We start from the raw sequence: 27,474 nt of genomic DNA, 5'->3' as shown, positions 1-27,474 counted from the left end.
CTCTCTCTCTCTCTTTTATGCCAAGGCTGTGTTTTTTAATCCTCCTACAGATGGATTTTTTCTGCAGTTTTGTGTCACAAACCTGGGAGTGTTCTTAAAGCACCTGAATGAAAATATGAGCAAGAGAGCTGAGGAAGGGAATGAAAGGCATTCGAGCAGCAGATCTGTAGTACATGGTGACGGACCTCAAGTGGAGAGATCTTACACATGCTTTTTGAACATACCTCAAGGGTGAAAAACGACTGATAGGAATTGTCAAACGTGACAAATACCTGCGTACTGTATCTAGGGCAGGCAGACAAGTAAATTATTCACTCTTACCTTGCCAAGAAGAGGACATTTGCACGTGCTATAAAATTAATTCACATATTAATTTGTGGTTTCCATTTATAGGTAACAAAAAATTGAATGCTACCTTACGTAAGGAGGCATTAGCTATTTTCTGTATGTATTTTGTTGATGTAGACATTTTTTGATATGTAAGAGTCTTCATCAAGAATGAGATCAGTGTCTTTAGTGCTCAGAGTGTTGTACTTGTTTGTCAAGAGCTTTGCTGGAGTGCTACAATCAAAGAGCCTCATTCGTAGTCTTGAAGGATCCCTGTTGTGTTGAATTCAGTGGTGTGACTCACATAAAAGAGAATGGTGTCATTGCACTTTCGCTGGGCTCCCATTCCTGCCCTGCCTTCTGCTGGATGAACCGAGCCTGAAGTAATAATGAAATCAACCTTGTTTATTACTTTCAAGATTTCAAGATTGTGGAGACCTCAGTAATGTCAGCTCTCAGCCAGTGTCCTTCTGAGGCTAAAAATATTCAGACCTTTCAATGATTCCTCTTCTGTGCACTCAAACTTTTCCTTTCTCTGATGTGATGACCAGACCTGAATACGTTACTCTGCATGTTTTCTAGCGAGGCGGTTGCACAATTTCAGTCATAGCCTCTCTGGATTTATAGTGTATTACACTGCTTACAGATACAAATCCAAACTGCCTGTTTGCCTGTTTATTCTGTCCCCTCTGTGCCTGGGTGATGACAGTGATGAATCCACTATAGCACCTCAATCTGTTCCCCTTGGGATGCTGTTCTCTTCTGGATCACATTTTTTGTACTTGTAGTCAACATTCAATGTACACATTGTTAAGAGCTCTGGTAGTCTGTGTTTTATTAAATAACATTAGAGAAATGCATAATAGTAAGTGCACCTTACCTTTAGAAGCAAAATACCTTTACATGAGGTGCCAAACAAAATAGGATTAAGGAAGAAAATAGAAAAGAAAGAATAACTGCAGAATAAGAAAACACTAATAATGAATTCAGGATGTGGGCTGGGAGTCTGGGGTGTGCTCAGTAGTTCACCATGTTGCTATGCTATAGGCAGTATCTACAGTATATATTGTGTATATACTGTACACTTTCACAAATGCACCTTATTATCAGAATTATTTCGCTCCTGTTGCAATTTAAGTGGAAAATAAGGACTTTTAGCAGGAGAGTCAACTCCAGTCCTCACATTCTGCAGGGTCCCTGCAGGTCATAGAGGCAGCTTTCAATTAGCACCTGTTCAACACCTGGAGCATCTGGCCTCTTCCCAGAGCGGTGTGCCCAGGGAGGGTGCTCTGTGGCCATGTGCAGCTGGGTCAAGGGCATTCCTGGAGCTGGGATCCAGAGCCACTTCTCCGCGTTCATTTGCACTGAAGACTGTCGCTCTCTGGCTGGTCGCCTGAGCTACTGAGAGCTACAGTAGCGATACTGCACAGTACTGCTTACATTCACACTTTACCCTTACCTTAATTCACACTTTACCTGTATTGCAACGTTCTTATGCAGTATGTTGCGGGCTCTTTAAAGAGGCCAGAGAACTCCTAATCAGATTATAAGCGTCACTGCTTGCTTGGGGATTGAAAGGTGTGAAAATTGGGAATTAAAATAGGTCTCTTTTATGTAACCAGGATGTTGTTTTTTTTCCAAATTAAAAGATGCGTCTCTCTGGGAGCAGTTAATGTCCTCACCTCCAAAGGTCCTTGTGCATATGAGAGGTATTAGAGCTCATAAGAGGAAACAGATGTGCTCTCAATCTGTACCCCCCTGTGCCAGGGGACTTACTGAACCATGTTCCCACAGGACGTGGCTGTGCTCACCAAATAATGGAGCTTAACCTCTTGCAAACCAGTTCCCTGAGCTTTGTGAAATGAACACACATAATCCTGCTTCACCTTAACAAGCCCTTGTGTGCAGATCCTGGTGGTACAGCGGCACAGCTGCACTTGTGTAGCTGCTGGAGTGTAGGAATGTGTGTCTGTTGGGGTCTGCCGGCGATTCTTACTCGTCTCCACAGAGTCAGTTTTCTCTTTCTGCTTCCCAGCAGTCTGGCGGACGTGTGTGTGGTTGTGTGTCAACTTCGATAACGTAGGACGGGAATTAAATTCCAATATGTAATAAAATGTCTTTCAGTTCATTTAACCAGAATTCAGACATTTAAATTCTAAACTGGAAGTTTTTATGGTATGTTATGTTTTTTGTATTTTTACTGTTTTAAGCAGTTAAATATATATATATATTTAATATCTAGCTATGTTGTTATTTTCAGTGAATCTACATTTTTGTTATTTATGGAGTGAACTCTCCTATGGATTGAAAAAAAACATTTTAACTTTAGAACAAGGGAAAAACTCACAATAACATTCCGTGATTTCAGGATGAATGAAAGATATCTGCTTGGATGAAAAGGGACAGGGAGGTCCTCACAGCTCATTTTAATAAAGAATGTAGGATTCGGTGCAGCACCTCTGCATGGTATCAATCAAAATGTCTTTTTTCACTATAATAATAATTCCTTACACTTACTGTCTATAGCGCTTTTCTGGACACTTTACAGGTAATGAAGACTCCCCTCCACCACCACCAGTGTGCAGCACCCACCTGATTGTGAATACAATCACCTGCGTGCTTTTCCAGAAAAATTGGAGAGCATGCAACTTGATACCAGGAAAAAAAGAGTTAAATCCCTTGCCTCTGATAATGGGTATCATTAGGCTAGTCTGATTCAATTGTATTCTGAATCCCTATGCAAAAACACTAATTAGACTATACCTTGTGACACCAGGACTTTAACATTTTAGCTATGACATAGTTCAATGCAAAAGATTTTTATTAAAGAAAATAATAATTATACAGCGCAGTGTCTTTTTGTATGAATAGCATTTCTTTGCCAGCCCAGGCATCTTCCCATGCACTGCTGAGCTCATAATAACAGTGCCACTGAGGGGTCTTTTTTTACGAAGTTGAGTTCGATTTTACTGTTGCGGTAATATGTTTTTCATCTGATTGTTCCCGGGCGGACAGATCCTTGTTACATTTCCATTACCACCAGCCTGTGGAAGTGCTGGGCTCTCTGTAGTGGCTTCCGACGCTGGCAATACTTCTCAGCAGACGAGGGCAGCCACATCGGCCGTGCTCTTCACTCGGGTCCGACTCGTGGTGTCCACAGGTCTGTGAGTGTGTGTGGGGGAGGGGGTGGGAACGCAGACAGAAACAGGGCTGCTCTGTAATTCTTACTCCTTTGCTGTTTTGGAGCGTTGAGCCCATTATGAAGAGATGTTTCCATTGCTGACCGTGGACGTGTGGCTGGGGCTTTTCTTCTGTGTTGCTTCGAGACCTTGGTCAGCATGTTTTAATTACCATCACCATACCGTTAGTTAATTACCATCACCATACCGTTATTTAATTACCAGTCTGGTGTTTCACAAAGGGATTCAAGGGGGGGCTGGAGACCAGCACTGGGAGACGATGGCAGGGCCTCCTACAAAAGCAGTCTTGTTAAATTCGATGAAAAGTGCTCTTTTCTCCAATTGAATATCCTTGTTCAATAAGAACGCTTACAAATGTGCATGAATTTTCCCTTTATATCCGAAATTATTTAGTCAAAAGTGAAAAATATTGTCTTTTTACACTGAATGAATCTGTCACCGATGCCTTTTTCCAACTGTAATGATCCCCGTTCTTCTGAGTAAAATGTTATTTAGACGCTCTGATGAAGTTATTTAAGACACAGGGTGTCTGCAGCTGCATGTGTGATATTGATTACCTTTCAGAATGACTAGATACGGGTTTGGCCTGCCTGGTGACAGAGATTTAGCGACTTGATAAAAATGTCCAGTAACAGCGTTAGCCAGAGAGCGAGAGGTCACTGCTTGAAATGGAAATGAAAGTTCTGTTTGTGGGCCAGCTTCAGCGTTATCAACACAAATACCAGGAGCCCAGGCTTCACTCCTGCAAGGGCAGGAGGTAAAGAGACAGCTTTGAATTCAATAACTGCAGAGCCTGGCATTCAAGTGCGGCTGAGGAGTTCGGTCAGAAATATTAAAGTACAGCATATGAGAGGAATTCCAAATTATTATTGTGTGGGAGAGAGAATATTTACTGCGGCCTTTTCTCTCAGCCTTTTCTCATTGCAAAAAGGCCATCTCTACCCCTCCAAACTTACATCTACAGAGAGAAATCCAATTCGGGTAAACACTTACTGTATACTAAACTTCAGACAGGATGCAAGTGTTTAACGAACGGTGTAGGTGTTGATTGCATAATGCTAAAAATTGACATTTTAAAATCATTCCATTACGTGTGTACCAAGGTCTCTTGTGTAAATATTGCGTGTTGTTAAGATTCGGTTATCTACAAAGTGAACAAAACCTAGATTATGTTGAAAAATGTTTATTGTTTTAGATACAGCCTTTGCTTTCTTTTTCCTTCAGATGTTAATGATCTATATTTAGGGTGGACCCTGTAACCCACCCAGAGGCATTAAATGAGAAATCTGTGTTACAGTGTATCATTATGTGTGGTAAAGTTGTTATTCCCTGGTAATTTGAGAAATAAGGTTCATGTGAACCCTTTTTAATCATCTCCTTTGTATGCTTTGCATAAACTGGTGAAGTGCTGTTTAACCCACCAGACCCGAAGATATTTAAAGAGGAGGGATCCACAGAGAGGCTTCTCATTATGACCACCTTATCCCTTTTTCAAAGGGCTTAGGAAATGGAAGATGTATTTAATTAAATTTGCCACTGCAGAAGAAACTTAGCCCAGACATATTAATGTACTTATTTTAGAACAAGTCAGGATATATGTGTTAACTCTTACAGTGCAATAGCATTTTAGAGCATTGTAGTGTAGCACAATTGAATGTGAAGTGTTTGTGGTATTTACAGTACATGTGACCTTATGAGTAAAGAGATGCAGTACATGTACAGTAGCAGCATCCTGGACTTTTAACAGTAAGAGCAGCAGCATTGTAGGTAGTCCAGTGGTGTATCCTTAAGGTATCAAAACCCTCTTTACATCTCTTAAATCATTAAATGTAGAAAGTAACCCCAAACAAAACAGCCTGGCTAAAAGGTGTGTGAATGTATGTGTGTGTGATGCATCTTCATCTTCACACCTTCGTCTCTCCACCAGTTTTTGTCACTGCTCCAGCGAAGGCAAGATTTAAAGCAGTTCACCGGTATCTCTTTGGCAGTCTCTTAGACTGTTTTAATACTCTCTAACGTTACTCATGATACAGTAAGTCATTATAAGGTTGTTAGAAATTGTTCTTGGGTAAAAACACCTTGTCAGTGGAGCTGCTCAAATTTTTCAAGTCTGGCTTGTATTTTTCTTATTGGTGTATGGTTAGGATGCTGTTTATACTGTATGTTTAAAGTAAATGCCATTTGTAGAATCACCTTTTGCTGTGACAAGGCAGCTTTATACTTAAGAAATGGGTCAGGGTTCCTACATGAGCCACTGGGGGAGTGGGGATCCAAATGTAGACAAGACTTGTGTAAGAGGGCTTGTCCTGAGCCTGTTTCAAGGTGATGCAATCCCCAAGATACTGGACACAGTAACGATGTAATCCCCAAGGAGACTGAATTGTGTGGATTTCTCCCATAATGGTAGGCTGGCCATTTATCGTAACTCAATTCAATGATCTTTGGAGGAGACACTTTTGGTCTGGGAAGATCCTGAGAGACTGTGATTGAATCTCAGCAGGGCTAAACACGCCGCACTTGGTTTGGGGGAAATACATGTATTTTGGCCCTGTCAATAGCCAGATAAAATCGGATTTCCCTTCGACAATAATGATAGCATACTGCACAGTCACCAGGAAGCTTCATATTTCCAGAAATTTGTTCTCCAGTATTGAATCCAATGGTTTCATACAATTTTTCACACTTTATAGAAAGTAAAAGGCTTAGCCAGCATCTGATGCTAAGATACATGTTAGTACCGCAGTTCCAGAGGTTTCCTCACATCAGGGGCTTTTCTTGTGGTGTTCTGCCTAAAAAGGTACTGCATTTGGATACTAGAAGTAGCATAAATACCCTTTCAAATGTCATGTTTTGCATATGTCAATGTGATGCAAATGCCGTGTCATTATGCATAAATATTTGCTAACTGAATGAATTAAATAAACAAAAAAAAATCACTATTCTTGAAATTATTGGCAGGGAAGAATCATATTTACCGAACATCTGAGCCATTACATATAAAACATCTAATTGTGATGAATCTCTGTTAAGCACAGTTCACTGTGTTTGTAATTCTGCATAGCAGTGTCCTGCTGATTCAGCTGTGAGCAGCCTCAGTGCCCAGACACATTTGGGCTGGTTTCTCTAGACTGGCCAGTCAGTACTAGTGAGGGTTCAAAAATGCAGCCAAATTAACAAGCTGCCATTCTTCCGTGCTGTAGCCCACAATCAGCCCTGACAGCCAGACCCCTGCTGGGGCACTCAGGCATGGATGGAGTATTTTCATTTTGTTCAAACCTTAAGAGCTGTGAACTTTGATATCTACAGTATGTGAAATCCATGTACAGTACATGCATGTACTGTATAGTGATTGATAAGATTTTTGCAAGGGCTCTTAGTAGAGGAATTCTTTTGAAAGTAGCACCTACTGTGTACACAGAAATAAAACATTTTGTACAGGCTTTTTATATATTCTTTTCTGCCCAATGTCTGTTGTTTCAATTCTTTCATTTCCCTCCCACCTTTGCCCTTCTCCTCCAGCCAAGCATGACTCTAGGAACCCATTTCTCGTCAGTCGGCCTCTGTGCTTTTCTCTTTGCATTTGCACTGCAGTTGTGGTTATTCTTTCATCTTGTTTCTCCGAGTTCAGCTCAAGTTCACTGACATGCTCCTCTGTGTCATCTTTCCTTTCTTTCCAGATTCATTCTGCTGCCCTCTCTTCAGTCTGTGGCGCCACCAAAGTCTTCTTTTCCCTGTGATGTAAAACTAGCTTTGCCAGATACAGTATGAACCAGACATTCTGCCTTCCCAACTAGTCAGTTTCTTCTTTTTAATTCACCGTCGCCATCCTTTTCTCTCTGGCACAGAAATCTTTAGTCAATGAATTGTTTCAATCCAAAATAAAAAAAACCTCAGTTTTGCCCTCTAGGACTGAAAATGCTGTGGCACTAAAAGCTTGTGCATTATCAAGAGACTGCTTAATTTTTCATCTTGAATCCTAAAACTAACTTGGTGGATACATTTTACTTTCACTCCCTCGCTTACTTACTGTACACGATAAAAAGGAACCACTTAAACCGAACCCAGAGCTTCTTCTAAAAATTATGACCTTTTCTTAAACAACACAGAGAAGGCATAAGAACGAGAGTCAAACTTTTGCTTGTCTCTTTTCTGGGCCAGAACAGGGTTCGTAACAATAAAAACATCTGCAATTCTGACGATCTTCAGAAATTTGGAACATCGTGTCTTGCTAGCCACTGGCATGCTGTATCTTAAAATAGTCAACTCATCTTAGCAACCGCTAGTGAGCAGGTAGATGGAGCAAACAGACCCTGTCTGCCTCAGTCCATTTGTCATTTCTGCAGAACAACATGGGTATAATATCATTTTATGTTTATTCCAAGAGTTACATCACAATCCCAGTGTAACACTCATAAAAGCTTTCACCCTTCTGTGGGCTCTGTACCTCATAAAAGCGCAGTTGCACAAAGGTCAGGCTATTCTTGAGTTGTGTTGTGGAGGCGATCCGAGCTGCTTGGCTCAGACTCATCAGGATGTTCACCCCCCCTTCCCTGGCAGCAGGGGTGGGAGACCGTCACCGCGGTGCCACTAGGACTGGTGTAGGACCGGCTGAGTCTCCACGTCCTGTCAGGGTGCTCTCTCTCTGACCTCATGATCTCCCCCACCCAGGCTGGGGTACGACCGTTTTTCACCTGTGAGGGCGTTTCCGTCCTTTGCTTCAAGTAGTACTTCAGTCACCAGTTGTGCTTTCAGAGCTCAATTCCTTGTAACCCAAGCCAGGAGCCTCACTGCGTGACAGTGCTCTTTTGTCTAGCCCATTGTGAGGACAGTCAGGTTGTTCTCTGAAAGCAATTAGCTTATCTGATAATTAGTTTTTCTCCCAACAGTTACATGCTCTATCACTGTTGTTATACTGTTGTTATATTATTGTGCTGATGTTTTGCTTCTTTCTGATATGTAAGTGGTGTCTGTGACTGCCAGGCTGGTTTTGTTGCTTATTCCTGTGTTTTGACTTTGTGCACTCAGTGTTTACTAACAAGATCTCATTGCAAGTCTTTAATTCATTAAACATGTGGGTCACGCTGCGGTTTATGAGCAGTAACACTGCCTGTCACCCTCTCTCTCCCTGGCTCGAGCCCTCACCGATGAAAAGTCGGGAAGCAATTAAATTTACACCTGGACTCACCTCCTTGTTGGGAATAAACGACTCTTCAAGGTTTTAACCTACAGTATGTGCACTTCATCATTTCCACCTAATAAATTATTTTTTTTTCTTTCATATGCATTTCATAATGCTGCTATTCTTAATATTTGTTTTGTTCTGCACTGGACCCTCTGTGTGGATGAGTTCCCCCAGTATGAGTCTTCTGGCTCCAGCAGCTGAGCTGAGAGGTCATGGTGTTGTTAGAACTTCTCAGTCCCCATCAACAGGATGGTTCTGGTTATTTGTCTGATTGATAACCTAAGGATCTTACGTAGAATTAAATGTACAGTAAAAAGTGGAGGAATTTATGTCATTATTCTATTGTATTCAATTATGAGGGGGAAGTAGAAGGTTATTATATTTGCTTTGTAGTTGACATTCTGGCCTGAAAAGGGCATACTTATTTAATCAACATCAGCTACAGTCCAAAAATGATAAATATTTTTTTCTCTCCAGGATTTCATAAATTACTCATTCTTTTGCTTCTCCTAGCATTCCATTGAATGTCACAACTATTGTTACTACCTTGCTGCTGCGTCTGCGATCACTAAGAGCAGTAATGCCTAACCACTGCCATCGCTGGTAACAACAATGAGAACAATAATATCGGATGACGTGTTTCAGAATCAGTTTTCTTTTCCTTAGCAAGATCTAAATCAGTGCAAACATACTCAGACAATGCTCTTTGGCGTAGTAACTTTCTTCATATCACAAAAACATTTCCACGACCTGTTTGTCTTTAATCAAAGATCCCCGTCCGGATGTCTAAGTCATTTCTTCTGCGTGTCAGAAGCATCATGCATTGCCTTTTTTTAGAACTGTCACAAAAGCGAAGGACAGGGGGTCAGCCATTTTCAGCTGCTGCAGCCTCTGAGAGAATGGTTCGCAGGGTATCTCTCATCTCTCCTTTTGTCAGCTGTTAAACAGAGAAACCTCTTCAGGGACAGGTGGAAGGGAGCAACTGCTTTCACGGACAGCAGAGTTCATTCGTGCCGTTATTATCATCCATAATAACGTTTTTTTTCCTGCACTTCAATACCCACCCAGAAAGCTGATAACAAATACCACAGTCTACACAGAATCTACCCCCGTGACCGTTCTCTGCACAGGGAGAGAAATACCAGCCGTCAATCACTCTGCGGCCTAATGCCAGTTAATTAAGTGAGTGGAATGTCAATAAAAAGTGAGGTCCCGGGTTTTATTTACACAAAACAGAGTGAGCGGAACAGGGAAGCAGACTCCCGCTCTCTCATGCACATTTAAGATGTTTTTAATCATTCCTCTCATGGTTAATGTAATTATGAACATTATTGTATATTAAATATATGATTATGACTCTGTGCCATTTGTGATATGGCCATACAAACTACCATTGCAGATGGTGTTATATTTGTTTCCCTCTCTTTTCTTAAGCCAGCAGCAGCCAGCTTGGCCATTAAAAGGTATCGATCAGACTGGGGAGCTGCAGGAATCTGAACAGGTCTTGGGAGCTGAGGGCTGCTGTGCATGACAAGGTCTGATTCCTGAGGCTCATTATGGCGCATGTGGCTGTTTGTCAGACGGTCACAGCTCTTTCTGGGCACCAGGGCCGTCCAGGGAGACGGTCCGGTGGGCTGAGGAGGAAGGACTCCTCACAGGCTTTCAGACTCTGCGGTTGGCTTGAGTGAAGCCAATGTTTCAGGACTCTGCAACCTGAGGAGGGCGTCTTTTTTAATACTTTGTAGGTTGTTCTTGCTGCCGCAGCAGAACTGCCAAGACCGTCACCCAGGTAAATTGGACAAGATGAGCCAACAAGTCTAATAGGATGCATTTGAAATCGAGAATGGGAGACAGTGTTGTGGGAATATGGACAAGCATGTGTTTGGAGAGGAGATCCTGCATTCCTTCAAGAAATGGCTCGATGAGACCCTCAGATCAATTGTGACCAAACTGGCTAGATGGGTGAATGGCTTCCTTTTGCTTGTAACTCTTCTTATGGGACTGCAAATGTCATAGAGCTACAGTACTACAGTACTTCATATACACTTGTTGGCAATCATGGTTAGTTATGGGTGGCTGTACAGAGATATGTTTTTCCTCCCACACTGGTTTGCTTTATTAATAGTTGACAATACGCATCCTACTGTAAACATGCTGGCGATGTTGGAGAAACTATTATTGTATATCATGTGTAGTGTGTTGCTAGCACTCTGAATCCAGGCACCCATCTGGCTTGTACTGTTCAATGGTACCACACTGCATCATTTCTTAATAGCCTAAGACATGTCATCTGTTAACACCCTGCATCAGAGTTCATGGTTCTGTATTTAATAGCTTGTCTCTGAACATGTTTTGCATAAGCCTGCTGTCTTCCTAATCATTTTGTTGTATCAAATCAGCTGAAAAAAGCTATTATTGATGCTTGTCATAAAATGTTGAAGAATGTCATTATTTTCCTTGAGCTGTGCGAAAGATGTAATTTGAAACCAGTCAAGTATTCTAAAAGATGAAATTGTATTTTTGTATCCCTCTGATTGTTGGATCGGCAGGGCAGCTCTGCACTGGGGAGGCATGGATCGAGAGGGAAAACAGAGCTCAGTGTTGCAGTTTTGCAAGTTGATGTCTGAGAATATTGTATGTCGTAACAGCATACGGTACATTGCAAATGGCTGAATGATTTTATAGGTTTAGCTATTATTGTATATTGGATTGTTTTAGTGGTATTTTACAGTTTTAGGTAAACAATGTATTATTGTTTAGCTCTTAATGTTAAGCACTCAGTATAAAATAGGCAAACAATGTTTGACACCAGTTCTGTCTGTATATGTGCTCACATTACTATTTCATTTCCACCTAGAAAAGGTAACTAACATTTTGTGGTAAAATTAGAGTGCAGAGTGCTACTAACTAGTCATACCTGCTCACAGAAGGTCCACAGTGGCATTTATTTCCCAATGTTGTGCAGCATTATGGACTCAGCAAGAAAATTTGCAAGAGTTTGTCTTTACTAATGGCATGCAAAAAACTGTTTTAATTATACAGTAGCTCATCAAAAGTAGCTATTTGTTTCTGATGAGGTTCTAGGAAAACCTTACCTAAACGTGAAGACATTCACCTCAGCTAAGAATGGCACATCAGCTCTGACTAGAAACACTCTGATAAATAATGCTGTTTTGTTTTCAGATTGTCTGTTGGGTCTACAGATTCCATTGACCATTTTCTACATGAGCTGAGCTTTCTTTTTCCTTGAAAAACATGGTTCAGTACAGATGCTCAATTATTATTATAAAAAAATGAACACTTGCTGTGATTTAGAGTATATTTGAATAAATGCTATAAATTGAAAAGTTTCTGCATAGTGTCTAATACTGAGATTAAGCAAAGCATTTCACACAGAAGCTTTTGAGTGCCTTCTATTATGCCACAAATACTATAACTTGTCAGCATACAGAGGATTTATAGTGAAGCTTTTCTCAGTCATCCCATCATTTCATTAGACACTTATATCTTAAGGTTAGGACAATTGTGCATAATCTGTTTAGTGCTGTTGAAATACACAATGAAGGGTCATTTTTTCCTGTCAGTGGAATAGAGTTAAACTGAGGAGGAGCTCACCTCCGGAGAAGCTGTCACTTCATTTGCAATTGTAAAGTGTTTGCTGTTCTCCAGTTTTGGTGAAGATAAAAGCATGGATGTTCACTTTGCTCAAGGAAACATTGTTATAGAATGTATTGTGTCTTCACATATAAAATACATACTGTATCCTTCTGCTGTACCTGAAGACAAATGTTGCATGTACAGTACTCCCTTGTCAGACTGTAAGTGTGAGAAAAATGTACTGTGCTTCACAAAAAATAGCATTTGGAATCAGTTGTGGAATATCACGTGGCTTGATACTTGTATTGAAATAAAAAAAAATGTATTTGGAGAAGCAAATGTTATGGCTTTCCTATTCTGTTGTGCAATAGGTTTACTAGGCGTTGTTGGTCTTATCCAGATCTACTGTTACCTAATAATGTGGATTATTAGGAATGTCTCAGATGTATTTTTGAAGACAGCACACAAACTCAGCCTTGTTGCAAACCTTCAAAGATCTTGAGATTTGCCAAAGAAATACTGACTTAAAGGTCAATCTTTTAAAATTTGTACTTAAAAATCATTTACACTGCTCCGAAATAGCATATTTTAAAATAAATTGCAGTTGAAAGAGGGGGCATTAGCTTTTGTGAAGCCTGAAATATACAGTTGGTTTATTGTATTCTGTTTTACTGACAATGAAATGGATTGGGTAGGAAAGATATATTATTGTTCTTCAAACAAAAGATTTGTGATGACAGCATTTAAGGAACCATTTTGTTTCAAAGCAGTAATTTTAATCAGCAGCTATAGGAATGTGAAGCATATTGCCAAGGCACTTGGAAATTAAAAATAAAGAATTGGTCTTAATGATTTTCACAGATTACAGTTGGAAGCGTATTCTAATGAGCATTCACAATTAGACCATTTCAGTGCAATCAGCTATGAAGAAGGAGAACATAATAAGGTCAGACCAAACCTCACTAGAAGTCAACTGTGGGCTTATTAGTTTTATTACAGATGAATCTTAAACTCCGGCAGCAAATATGCTACTTGGTTTCACTGCCAGAGCCTTACATTACTATTCAAACCCATTAAATGGTTTATTGTATTTTTTGCCACTTGTTTTATTTCAGAGACTTCAAGCAGCTGTCTGAGGAAGAAGAGATGTCCCAGGTGAAGCTGCTTCTACAGCAGTGGACTACGCTGGGATTAACAGACGTCCATGTAACCAATTACACCGTTCTTCTCGGCCTGCCTGGTTCCTCTCCCAACACCATCACTGACAAAGCCAGCAGCCGCTGCTTTCTTCCTAATGGAAAGTCCTGTGATCCCAAGAGCTATAATCCTCAATCCATGGAGCAGCTCTTCACCTATGCAGCCTATTCTGCAAACGGCACCCTGGAGGTACAGTACTTGAGATTTCCCGGCCTGTTTCCTTATTGATTGCTGTCTATTCGTTCTGAATTTTTGGGGAATGACTGACTGGTGAATATAAACAAGGATTATTTTTACAATTGCACTGTCAAATTATTCAGTAGTTTTCTAACCCCCATCCCATTTAAGATCAGAATTATTCTAAATTATTGGAAACGTTTGCTTTTTAAAATGTTTTATTCAGGAGACAAAGTGGAATTTGTATGCTTCTCTACCTAAAAAGAGACGCAAAATTTGTAAAATTTAAAATAAAACTTTAGCTAAGGTCCGTTGTCTTGTTTGGTGTCTGAAATATCCCCCCCATCTTTCTGAAGGATAATTAATCTGACTTCATGTATTGTATTTATCTCCTGCTCATTCAATTCACATTCTGAAAACAAAACTAAGCCTTTATTAATTGGCTAAAAATAGTGCCTGTTCATTCTCAGTCTTTGAAATACATTTCTCTTTGAAAAATGGTCCACGTTAATCCATCATAAGACCATTCTATAAGGTATTCAATTTGTGGTCTCTTAAAACCAATTAAATGATACTTGTAATATCTAAAATCAGTTCTAAAATCTATTATTACCAATTTGATGGATGGAACATGTTGAATGTCAAGGAAAGATGGTATCTTTCAGTTCTGTCTTCAAATACCATGTGTGAGACAGTTCTGAAGTCTAGAGTACTGTATGTGGAATGTGTTCAATTTTGCTTCTCGTAAATAAAAATCTTGCAGATGCTAACATTGGATTAACGCCCTAATAACACTGAAATTGATTGCTGTATGTTTATATGGTATTACGTTAAAATTGTTATTGTTTTTGTATTTGATGTACATAAACCTACACAAGTACAGAGCTTTAACAGTACCCAGTATATAAAGATTACATATTTTCTTATAACTGAATAAAATTGTATGCTATCTATTTTTAAAGTTAATTGAGTAATGTTCAAGTATTACTTATTCTGAAATATACTGTAATAGAATATGTGATGTATTCTGTCATATTTTAAATTTGTTTTTAATTTTTCATTCTTGCATTTTTCCTGCTAAGCTTATTGTTAATTAAAAAGTCAGATGTTTATAGAATTTTCCATGAGTAGGAAAGAACATATTATGTCTCATTTGACTCTCCTATTAATTAAATCCCTTTAAACTAGAAAAAAAGGAAATGGGTAAAGTGTTGAGCACTGTATGTGGGTGAGACAAGAACTCCAAGATGGTTAATAAAACTAATCTGTAAAAGGTTATGACATCAAGAAGAATTCTGTAGTTTTTATAAGTCAGTCACAGCCTTTCACATTTTGTATTGCTATTTAATATTAATTCCGTTGCACTTCATGTCATCTGCCGAAAGTTTGACCAGTTTTGCATTTTATCTAAATCTTTTTTTTTATTCCATTTGTTATTTTTACAATGTTTGCTGATCCTCCTATGTTGTTTATGACCTGCAGACTAATTTGCCAAATACTGTATACCAAATCATTAAAGAGCAGTGATCCTAGTACTGATCCCTGTGGTGCTCCACTAAGTACATCACCCTAGTTTGTGCATTGAGCCGTATGCAGTCAATCCGTTAAACTGTTCTCAATCACAAAACTGTTCTCAGTCACCACACCGTCAGAGTCTCCCCAGTGCTATGACTGTCCAGCCCTGGTCACTAGACCATCTGGGAGTCTCAGTGCTGTGAGCGATTCTATTTACGATGTCTGTGGTGTTTTACAGACAATGTAGTGTAGCAAATAAAATATCATAATATAAATAATACATTTTATTCAACTTTGTGGGTCCTCAGTAGAGTACTCTCAACATTTCAGAGCTGGATAAATTTGTCTGCATTTCTAAATTTCAGCACTAAATGGATAGGAATATAAATAAACGGGAACAGAGCGCAGGGCTCAAGAAATGAAGACTGAAAATACTTCTGCACCCAGACAGCTTGTTGTGTGATAAGCCTGAGCTGATGCCACCTCCCCAGACCTGTGTGACGTGACACTTGAGTCAGGAAATGAAAGGATGCTGAATTTCTGCTGCTGTGATCCGCGTCCTTAGCCTAAGCAGTCTCATATTAGGGCTGCCAGTTGTCTCCTATCAAAAACAAGTAATTAAATTCTTCCATAGACAGTGGTGTAAACCCTGCAACCTTTGAAATTTGTCTTTTTATTCACCTAAAGTCCAAGTAATAATGATCACCAAGCAGCACAACTTGGATTCTTAGTGATTGACTTGTGGAGTCAAGAGAGGAGAGGAGCAGACATCAGGGGGGGATATTTTTGTGTGGGAATCCAAACATCTTGTGGGAGAAGGGTTGGCAGGGAATTCTGTGCAATAACCACGCTGAGCAACATCAATAAAAGCAAAGGAGAACCAGATGATTTGCAGAAGTAGTTAAAACTTCATTGAAAGCAATAATTGAGATAAATCCGCATAACTGGAACCATTAATACCTATAAATGAAGAGGAGTTCTGACATGAGGCCTAGTAAGCACTTACTGTGCAGATGGTAATAAAACCAGATACAGGCAAATAAAGGCTCGTTCATCTCTAATTGCCCTAACTTCTTTAGTGGTCAGTGTTGCTTCTTAAACACCCCCGGGGTAATCAGTGGTACTTTGACCAGATAATTTCTTGGAAATTAGGTCCCACAGCAGTGCATCTATGTGGAATGAGGTGCCATTAATTTTAGATGTTGAGTTTGCCATGCTATGATTTAGCTAATAACAAAAGAAGGAGAAGGGTGAGGGTGCAGATGTAGGGATAATTTATCAAGATGATTAAGGTCCTCACGTCACACCTTTTCTATTTATAGACATTATGATCTGTGTCTTTACTAAAGCCCAGTGACAAGAGTCTGAAAAGTGCCTGGGCTGTCCTGCACGTGGACTGTAGCCAGCTGTTAGCAAAGGAAGGCCTGCAGGCAGCAGAAGAAGGTGTTGTGGTCACATGCAATCTAATAAAATGGGGTTTTAGAATGTAAATTCATATATGATCTCTTTTCAACTCCAGTTCATGAAGCCAGTACTTGTCTGCAGACGTTATGTTCTAAGAAATTATTATTAGTTTTTAAATAACATAGAGGCAAGAGGTCATACCCATGATTAATTGCATGGCAGCATAGTCTGTAATAATAACTGATTAATAACTGATCTTTTTATGGGTCCTTCACCGATAACGTGTGTTTGTTAGACACTTGTGGTGGTAAAAGGTTTTCCATTATACAGACCGCTTTTTGGTGCTTTAAATTGCCATAATGGCAACACAGAGGTGTGCATGCTCTCCGTGTCTCTGTGGGTTTTCTCTAGGTGGTCTGATTTCTCCCATCTCCTAAAGACATATCAGCTCTGCTAGCTGGTGCTTCTGACTTGTCCCCTGTGTACATCTGTGAACTCTGGGATGAACTGGCATCCCATTCAGGGTGTGTCCTGTCTGGTGCCCTATCTTTTCAGGATAGGAACTGGGTTGCTTTCTGCTAATGGAGGGATGCTTTGACATGATTCTGACAGAACAGGAAAAAAAGAGTCTGGTGCCAAGACCAGAAGCTGAAACAGAGCAATTATGGATGTGTAAAAATATATTTGTTGATGTTGTTGCTGTTGTATTGTTGTGGATGTATGGAAGATGCCCATTGCAGCGATTTTACTCTAACAGGCTTGGTGTGACCATTAGCATTTAATGTGACTGGCACCTTCTACATTGTGTTGAAGTTTTGATTTTTATTTGCTTTTTTATTGCCTCAAACTAATGTATCCCCCTCCTCTACCTGCACAATAATGAAACTCTACTGTTGCTTGCTAGTCATGCTTACTGTATAGTAATGTGCTTTCATGCATGTGTTTGACAAGATTAATTCTGTTCCAGAGGATCTGTTAAGTGGAATTTGCTTTAGGAGTGAAGTGGATTGGCACCGTATTAGACACTAACCTAAAGATTTTCACAACCAAGGAGCTCTGAATGGGGTTCAAGAGCACAGTGCCCTGCTAGTCCTTGAACCCAGCTCCTGAGTAGATTCCTTATCTTCACCTGCAAGACTGTGAGATGCAGTACATGCCGGTACCATACCGCACACTCCCACCTCTCCGTTCCAGCCTGTGCTTCTGTGGGTCTGATATCTTTAGATGCTCTTTAACGTGCAAACCTGGAATTTAGCTCCATGTTCCCACTCTGCACACACAAGCCAGTGGATCTGCATTGCAACAATGTTTGCCCTTGAGTCCCCTACTGTATATAATCAATCTTGTTTAAAAAAATATTTCTACCAGTATTAATACTAATGTTATGTACAGCAGTATATGAATGGAATATACTTGCCCATCTTATGGCCAGCACCGAGGGGGCGTGTTGAATTTGGTAGTGTTCCAGTGAGCTTGCTTTCTGTTTAGATCACCTCCTTTTGCAGCCCGAATAACACAGTAGTCCAGGTTTGTGTCTGTTCTGTTGAGTGTAACAGATGAGTTTCTTATGATACAAACAGTGACAACAGTGATAAATCTCACACTCCCCTGGTCTCTAGGGTCAAAGTAGCTGTACTTTCTTCACATGTATTCCATTTTATTTACCCTGAGGTCTTTTGAAAAATTAATTGCACTCAGGTAATGCAGTGTAAGTCACATCCAGACTCTCCTATTGTAATTACAGCCTTTGAATATTTGTTTGTCTCACCAGTAGTTTCTCATTTTCCATTTTTGTTGTTTTTGTGTGTGTCTGTGCTGGGGGGAGGTGGGGGTTGTGAGAGTAGCAGTTACCCATTGATTAGCGACAACACTGATAACAAGCAGTATGCAGCGTATAGCACACTAAGAGGGCAGTCAAATTTCAATAAATACAGTGTGTGAAATGAACTGATAGTGGTACAATTAGCCACAAGTTCTCTGTGTGTGTGTAAATAGACTTAGTCGTGTGACACCACCTCTTTAATGGATATGTTCGATGACTCATTATAACCCGTTCCTCCTTGTGCGCCCTTTTCTTTTTCTGTGTTACCAGGCAGCAGTGGTTGATGTTCGGTATGGAACAGTGGACGACCTGATTCAGGCCCGCATCTCTGACAACGTTACCAATAAAATTGCACTGTTGAAACTAGGACATGCTCCTTTCCTTTACAAGGTAAGCGTCGCAGGAAATTACAAGCCCATCTATTCTTACCTCTGTCAATTCTCCGTGGGGGATAAGAAAATACAAAGAGATAGTGCACAGGAACCCCAGAGGATGAGCCATGGGATTTTTCCATCGGGGTTGACATAAGCCAAAGATTTACTGACTCTATTAATAGCGGGAAGGAGATCTATAAAGACACGTTTCTGATATCCGGTTTCATATTGCAGTTATCTATCAGTGGTGGAGGTTTGTGGGGCTCTGCAGAGCCAGCACCACTGTGATGTCATCAGTATATAGTGCCGTGCTTGCTGCACTGACAGAGTGTAAACAGGGGGTAAAGAACTGAAGGAGTTTGAACTCTTACAATTTTAAGAGTTTAGAATAATACTGTAGGAACATATTTACTGGACTGGTAACAATAGCTCATGAAACATAAAAAGTCCTGCATTAGTGGATTTAGCTTCTTATTTTATAAATAATTATCTAAGAAGCAAAAAAAATAGATGCAAATTTTATTGTATTGTATTGCGTAATAACATCACTTTATCATTAAGTACACTTCTCCCTGCCTCTTCCTTTTTCCTTTTTTCATTTGTGTTCTTTTTATATTAAATGTCTTTTCAAAGCTGGGCCTTTTTGGCATTTAATTCATCTTTGGTCTATTTAGGCTTCAAAACAAAAACACCTGGAGAAGAAAAATAAACAAGCTAGCAATGTACTCCTGATTTGTCATGGCAGAACCCGTAACCCTGAATCTTTTATTATTGCAAAACAAATAACCCTCACCTCAGAGGTCCCAAGAGAGGATGCTCTGAATTGTCCTACTCCTTTAAATAACCCTGATTAGTCCTTCATGTCAGCTCCTCTCGGTGTAGTCACTTTAATTGTGGCCAGATCTAGGCCAGGCACTGAAACGCAATCATTCTAATTATAATGGATTACTGCAAAGGTCACAATAGTACAGCAATATGAGTGTGAGCTTCAGTAAAGCTTTGAGCATTATCAGATTCAAATATCTCCCGAAGCCACTGGCTTGTCATTCAAGGACTCCTGCTGCAAGGATGAAAAGACAGAGCGTGTTATAGAAAGGTTATGTTCCATCAGATACAGTGGGGAAGCTGCCTATTTTCATGAAGATAAGATCCACAAAGGTAAAAAAAGGAAGGAAAATTGATTATTGCTTTATTTTCAGTATATATTTTTTTCACATTCTGGCACATTTAGTGTTTTAGGCTTATGGGACCTAAAGAAAAGCCTACTGAGAAATTAATGGGGAAAAACCTCTCTTCTCCTCCGGTGTACTGAGCCCAAACAAACTGCAAGGCAACTGTACACCATGTTTAGACATTTACATGTATAGTATATGATCATGTCTGGATTATTATCCTTGATGAAATATATCCAGCTTCAGTATCTCCATACTTCATAAACCAATTAAACAATGTAGTACTACAGTATACTGTACATACCAGTGCAGCTGTGATAACGACAGTGGGAATTTTTTGTTTCTTTTTTGAAGATACATTAGCGAACCTTTTGAAAAAAATGAAAACGAGTGCTGATAATAAAGTAAGCTGGCCTTTGCAGACAGCTGTGTGCTGAAGCCTGCACTGTGCAGTAATGAAACTGGGAAGAAAACTGGCAAACACAACTGTCCATGAGAGGGCACACAGTTCATGTATCCTGTGCCCCCCTGTTGTGAGATTTTGGTGACTTATAGCCTTTTTGAACAGGGAAATGCCTGCAAAAAGATATCCCAAAGCATAAATACAGTACCTTATTAGTTAGATAATTATTAGATGAGATAATTATGTAAAAAAACACTGCTTTCTTAATTGAAGGAAGAGTCAGAGTGAGCTGTTTAAACATTGCATTTGAAAATTGTGTGTTTGTCAGCACTGTGTCACAGAATTGCGGACATTTATTTGTTCTAGAAATTACAGCGTCGCTGTTTTCAACACCGTGGCTTGTCAGCGACTGGAGTCTGTAGGCTTTGGACTCCCGTGTCTTTTTCACCCCTTCTGGGGGCAGATTCCTCTACTCCAGGCACTACATGGACTGTAGCGACAGAGGTACTGCGCCTCTCTTGATCGTTTCCAGCAGGTTAGGAGGAACAACGTGAACATCAGAGCTAACAGGACATTCTCTTCCTCTGCCACAGGCACTGTCCCTCCACGGGCTTCGCTTCTTCTGCCACTCCTCCTCTCCAGACAAAAAAGGTTCAGAAAATACATACTGTACAGCACCTGTATGTGCAATTCATACAACTTTCAAAGCAGTCTTTCGCAGAAGAGAACACATGTCCAGTATCAGTTCTTTCCTCAGATCCTGCATTTTCAATTAAGCCTGTTATGAAAAACGACTAATGGCTGATAAATGAAGACAGCTCTCACAAACGTGCCGAGCGTGTCATGAGGCATGAATATGAGGGTTTTCAGCGGTGCCCTCTGGCCTGTAGCTCAGCCATGAATGAATCCTACAGCCCATCTGTGATTTCTCTTCAGGGGGCAGACAGCCTCCTAGGAAAAGTGCAGAAGAAAAGTAGCATCAAAATAATAATAATGGAAACCATGTTGTAGAAATGTATAATGTTTTATTTGGCCAAATGTTTAAGGAGCAAATAGTTAGAAAGAATTATCAGAAAATTATCGGTTTATTTTTTTTTCTTAGAGCAGATTGTCTATCACTTCTGTCACGTTAGAGATTAGTGTGAAGTGCTCACCATATGCCTCTGGTATAGTGTTCGTCCCATCCACAGACACATCAACATTAAACACAGGGCTTTGAAGGGCTGTGAAGATTAAAGATCTCTCCAAGCCTATTGTTTCTCATTTCACCTCTGACGGCCACGACCACTCTAATCTCTCCGTCTGTGTTCTCAAAGACGGTTTTCTGAACTCATACATCAGAAAGACCACCGAAACTAAAATTATTCTGCAGCTACAGTAGGATCACACATTCTCCCTTCCCTTAACGACAGACTACTGTTCTTTTAAATTTTCTCCATTCATTGGAAGTTTCATTTCACACCTCTCTGCACCCATTCTGACTTCACACCTCTTGATTGGCCTCTCTTTCTGTCCCCTGCTCCCGCCTCTCACTCCTCCTCCCTCCCAAACTTTGTTCTCCCGCTACTTTACCTTTGCCTACTGCCCTGTCTCTCTCACACCTGAAGAAGGCTCCACAGCGGAAACGTTGTGTTATCTTTCTTCTTTTTTTCAGCATGGAATAAACCTATTACTTGTTCCTTTGCAACATTAAACACATCCCACTCGGCTTGTGCTTCGCTAACTGGTCACCCACATGCTGCAGTGTGGGCTTATAGACACCTGCCTTTTTTAGGAACAAAGATCCCCCTGTGTGTTCGTCATAATAACACTGAGACAATACTGACCTGAAAGTCCAGGTTGAGCTTCTTAAAAATATCAATCTTTCTTTTTAACAAGGATAAAAACACAAAACCATGAAAATGGAGAAGCAGCATTTCAGAAGTTATATAACTGTTCAGACAAGGATCAGAGCTTAGATTACATTTTTTAGAGTAACGTTTTTGGCGTCTTGAGAGGATAGAACTAATTATGGTCTTTTTACTGAAAACTGAGTGTCAGATTTCAAATGCCACCTCTGATCGGCGACACTACAGAATTTTCGCCTGTTGTGAACAAAGCATTTTCATTTGCATAGTGATCTGTGATTTAATTTGTTATTCACCATCTGCATAATTTAGAGCTGTTGTTTAATAAGCATCCCATTTTCAGGGTTTCTTCTGAATAATATTCGTATTCCAATTTAGCATAAGTGGATGAAACAATTTCACCCTTCCTTTATTAACTACCTCACGGGATTATGCTGCTTGCTATGTAAATGCTACTCTTTCATGTGCGTGCTCTCCTACATATTTGAAGTTCACCTTTGTTGTTCTTTATACAGTATATGGCAGGGTTTGCTACTACTTGAAATAATGCGTGGATCACTTCCACAGCTCTGTAGCACAGGCATGTTTGGGCATGGAATATTATTTATTGTGTCAAGTCATATTGCACTGAATTAGTGTTGCTTGCTGGAAAGACACCATAAAATAACAAGAAACAATTTTAAATTCAGTATTTATTACTCTTACTAAATAGGGCTATCTCTTAGTGTATCCATTTAACAGACATTTATGGGGTACTAATTACTAGAACCAGAATGTTTCATGCAAATTACAGAATAGCTCTAAGATATATTTAGACAATTTACCAGCTCTTTCATATTCAAAACTAAAATTAATCCAGATCTCATCTGTGCGTAAGCCTTGAATACTAATTTAGTGCTTCTAAGCTCATTTAGGAAATTGCTTGAAGTTTTCATTTATTTAGAACCTTAGCTTAAATGTTAAAATATCGCTATGAAAATCAATTATTTGTCTCTGATCTCATGTATTCCATGTGCCCTGTAATGTTTTTTAGACTGCAGTTTTCTTATTTCAAATACTGTAAATTGTTTTTTTATATATAAATGTGCTCTGTGTGTGGTTCATCTTTCCATCTGTATGCTGCATTTAGTGAATCCCACTCTTCTTATACCACACAAAACAACTTCCATTCTTTAAGAAAAAATGCATTAAAATGCTGCTGTTTTGTAAATCACTGTGAGGGGATATTGTGAACAGTAGCTGTTGCTGCTGATCTGCTGTGCTGACAGGAGAGTAACTGTCCTGTGCATCAGATGAATGTGTTCACAGGTCTGGCACGCTGGCCACTGGCTCACACAAGCAGGAAACCCAGCACTGCGCAACATCCAGAAGGCTTCGTTAATAAAATACCCTTTGCTGTCTCTACATGCACTGGTGACACACATTCAATTAGTTCAAAGTACATGAAATCTGGCCTTTAGGCCAGATTAATGGAATAAAAATAATATGAGACCGTACACATACAGTACTCTTCTGTCTCTCCTGGTACCCAAGAAAATATTTTTCATTTAACACTCATGTATTGAACTATGTCTACATACTGTATTTGCAGAAAAGGTAATTGGTATTTATGGTACGAAAGAGTGAAAAATACCCAAAAGACTTTTTTATTAACTTTACAGAACAATACAAGAAACACATAAAACCCCAGAGACTAATTTACATTTTTTTCATTATCCAGTTGGCGAGGACATGGCTCAGGTCCATTTTAAAATAAAATTCTTAATTATTCATTTGGACACATCTTTGTTTTTGTGAAGTGTGTTGGTTTAGTTCATCTTGTGTTAAAAACAGCTTTATTCTGTGCAAACATCCAGCATGCAATACTAGACGGGGTTATTTGAGTATATTAAATTTTTCAAGTGTGTGGGCTCACCCAGAGAGATTAAATCTAACGTATAGTATATTGAGGAAAACTAAGGAGGACTTTTTTTTCTGAAATCATGCAGATACCAGCTTAGAGTCACGATCAGTGTTGCAGTGAAGATGACGCACAGCTGCTGGAGTCATTGAAAGAAATTTATTCACGGCACCCTTTAAACAAACACTAATACTTAAACTCAGCTGGCAGTTAAGACTCAACCTTCAATTTACAAATCAGTGTAAACTGAATGTTGATAATGGTAGATATGTATAAGCCTTGGCTTATGACAGTAATTAAGCACATCAAACACTTAAACCTAAGAACTGCAGCACAGGAGCACTGTCTTGATGCTGTGTGCAGTGAAGGAACTTAGTTTACTTTGCTGTTGAACTTATCTTTTATGTATTTGTCCCGCTGTCCTGAATGTTACTTTTTAGTTATAGACTGTTCTGTATCTCTGTCCTTCTGTTTGATTGTATCAGTCGGTTATTTTTCTACAATTGTATTTTGCTTAGAAAGGACATTTTCTTTTTAACGGTATTTTCTCTAATGCATTCAAACTTCACTTCACAGAGTGGATACATGCGTTACAATTTCAGCTCCAATTATGGCAATAAGAATTTTAATACTGTTTATCCACAAGTTCCTGTGCCACGTACAAATGCCATACAAATATTCTGTAGGTTCAAGCTGAAGAAGGTTGGGTGGGATAGGGATAAAGTGATTACTACCAGGTGGTTGCAGGTTCAGGTCTGGGCTTTGCTACCGGCTCCTTGTGTGTCACCCTGCCCAAATTGCTGTGCTCCATTCTGGCATAAAAGGGGGACTGTCTGTCTGTGAGTCACCCCTGCGGCAGGTGTTTCTGATGCAAAAGTCGTCGGCTAATTGCTGTATGTTGCTTCCGAGCAAGAGGTTTTCTCTTTTGAGCACTTGAGTGCCCAGACAGAGCGTGTGGCTGGGGCTGAATGTGTCACACTTGCCAGTGTAGAAGGCTGTGGCGATCGCAGGTGTCACTGTGCTGAGCAGCACTCCTACACCTCCCCTGTGAGGCCCCAGTGGCTCTGGAAGGGGGGGGGAGAGGGGGCACACAGGTACATTGCAAATATCAAACACCTGAATCTGAGGCTCTAATTGGCACGTTAGTGGCCTTCTTCTGAGCGCACATGACAAGAGAGCAGCCCTTGGAGAGGAAGTGTGCTGTGACTGTCTGACTTGCAGTGATGGAGCATGGAGACAGCTAGGCTCAGACACTGTGGTGAGACTGTAAATGCAGAGTGGAGATCTGGAGAGGACTGCTTACAAGTGTTTCTTTTTAATGAGAGCAAAAAATAAAAAGCCCTGAATTAGGGCTGTATTTTATGTATATGTCTGTAATGCAATAATCACAATTAAATGGCAGTGAATGTTATCAAAAGGAAACAGTAGCGGTCAATAACATTGGAAACACGTGTTTTTAGACTATCGAGTCTCACCAGAGGGAAGGGGGGAGAAAAGTGACGAACCAGAATGACTTGTATCCTTAGTACTACTTCCAGGCTTCCTGAGTCAGCAAGTTGTAAAATTGTACCAATTATGTACAGTATATATACAATATACTGTACCAATGTTTTCAACTGTCTGAGGAAGTAAAGGTGCGATTGTGCCTTCTAACATGCTGGGACCATGTTGAATCATTAGTGATGAAGGTGCCCTAATGAAGGTGAATAGTGAATAGAGCTCCACCTTCTGGTCCATCATCATCACGTCCTGCAGCCTCTGGCTTTTGCATGGAAATCCCCCATCTCAGCCCTGACCAGGCCCCTGGGATCTGACCTCGGATCCACTGGCATCTGACCAGATCAGGCTTCAGGGTCATGCTGCTGCTGCTGCCAAAGGCGCTGTCTTGGAATACAACTGTAGTGTTAAAAAAAGATTGAAGAAGCCGGACCCAAAGTGACAACACAGTTAGCAAGAAAGACAATCTAAACAGGAGATCTGTTTTGAAAATTCATGCTCGGGGACTTAAGAATGCTTATTCATGATAGTCATTCCCCACTGTGTTGTCTTTGTTTATCATTAGAATTGTAATTGGCCGGTGTCATATTTGTTTAGTATCTTGCTCTTTATAGGGCTGGCACATTTTATTGCAGGAGATAACGTTTGTGGATACTAGAATTCACAGGACAAGAGATGATTGTGGGCGATAATGTCAGGAGCTCAGACAGAATAAAAATATTCACAGGTTCGTGATGTCTATCTGCGAATAACCTCTTGCTGGATTAACGAAGATTTAGATTCAAGAGTTCACGCTCCCTGTGAAACCTGTTTATTTACTGCCTAACCAGAACAGGCTCACTGCTCCTAAAAGATAAAGTTTATCAGACAAGTGAAGAATTGCTGCTTTTCATTTAATATGAGGACTTACAGTATAGATAGTCTGGAGTTAAATGACAGTGGACAGGGGATATTTTATGGAATTGTTGTATATGTGTTATTTGCTTTTTTAGTGCAGCAGTTTTAGAGTTTAGTCTTTTTAAACAAGTAATGTTTTCTGAACTCAGAAACTGCTTATGGGATTTGCTGTGCATGGGATTTTTGAAAGGCAAAATTGTTACCTTCCTCATAATACACAGTTAATTATAATATTATTAATAATAATAAATAATAATAATAATTGCTTGCACTTATATTGCACTTTTCTGTACACTCCACTCAAAGCCCTTTACAGGTAATGGGGACTCTCCTCCACCACCAGTGTGCAGCCCCACCTGGATGATGTGATGGCAGCAGGAGTACGCCAGAACCCTCACCACACATCAGCTCTCAGTGGGGCGCAGAGTGAGGAAGCCAGTTCACAGAGGGGGATTACTAAGAGGTCATAATTGGAAAAGGCCGATGGGAAATTTAAAATATGTTTGTAAGGAAGGACTGTGCCAGGACCTTGTCACATAGCCTTTGTGGCCAGTCACAGGACATGTATATATACCGTATAGTTTTTATAAGTACAGTATTTATTGCTACAGAATGTTACTTCTTTATTGTTCTATTTTGTTGTGTGTTACCTGTGGATGCACAAAGTTGTCTGGAACTGGTCTGCTCCACAAGCTTGTCAACCCACACTTTTAAATGCAGGTTCACCTGTCCAGCGAGAGGACAGGTGTGGGGTTATAGTATACAACCTGGTCTGGGTGGTATAGTAGTTTGTTGGGTGAATTTTGTCCCGTCCAGCTGTTTTCCCTTTTCATTGCACTTATTTTCCTCATTCTCTGATGGAATGGCATTTTGTTTACTTGGCTGACTACTTCTGCTGGGTAGTTAGTCACAATGTGGCACACATGTATCAGTAACCCACTGTCTGCCAGGTTGGACTCCAGC

At 40.1% G+C, this 27,474-nt stretch overlaps 1 protein-coding gene across 9 annotated transcripts in view; it reads left to right on the top strand.

Moving 5' to 3' along the window:
* Positions 1-27,474, top strand: part of naaladl2 (N-acetylated alpha-linked acidic dipeptidase like 2) — a 298,711-nt gene that overhangs the window by 141,309 nt on the left and 129,928 nt on the right. For all 9 annotated transcript variants that reach the window (XR_015930769.1, XM_088621717.1, XM_088621741.1 and 6 more), the window contains 2 exons: positions 13,422-13,692; positions 18,692-18,811. Coding sequence is in view for 8 of the 9 variants with exons in the window: in XM_088621717.1 (XP_088477843.1) it covers positions 13,422-13,692; positions 18,692-18,811 (391 nt within the window). In the remaining variant the exon portion in view is untranslated. The remainder of the gene's footprint in view (positions 1-13,421; positions 13,693-18,691; positions 18,812-27,474) is intronic.

This window comes from Lepisosteus platostomus, chromosome 2 (genome assembly GCF_059453375.1).
Source record: "Lepisosteus platostomus isolate fLepPlt1 chromosome 2, fLepPlt1.hap1, whole genome shotgun sequence".
Lineage (NCBI taxonomy): Eukaryota > Metazoa > Chordata > Actinopteri > Semionotiformes > Lepisosteidae > Lepisosteus > Lepisosteus platostomus.
The sequence above is the reverse complement of the archived record's forward strand: the minus strand, read 5'-3'. Positions and strand labels throughout refer to the sequence as shown.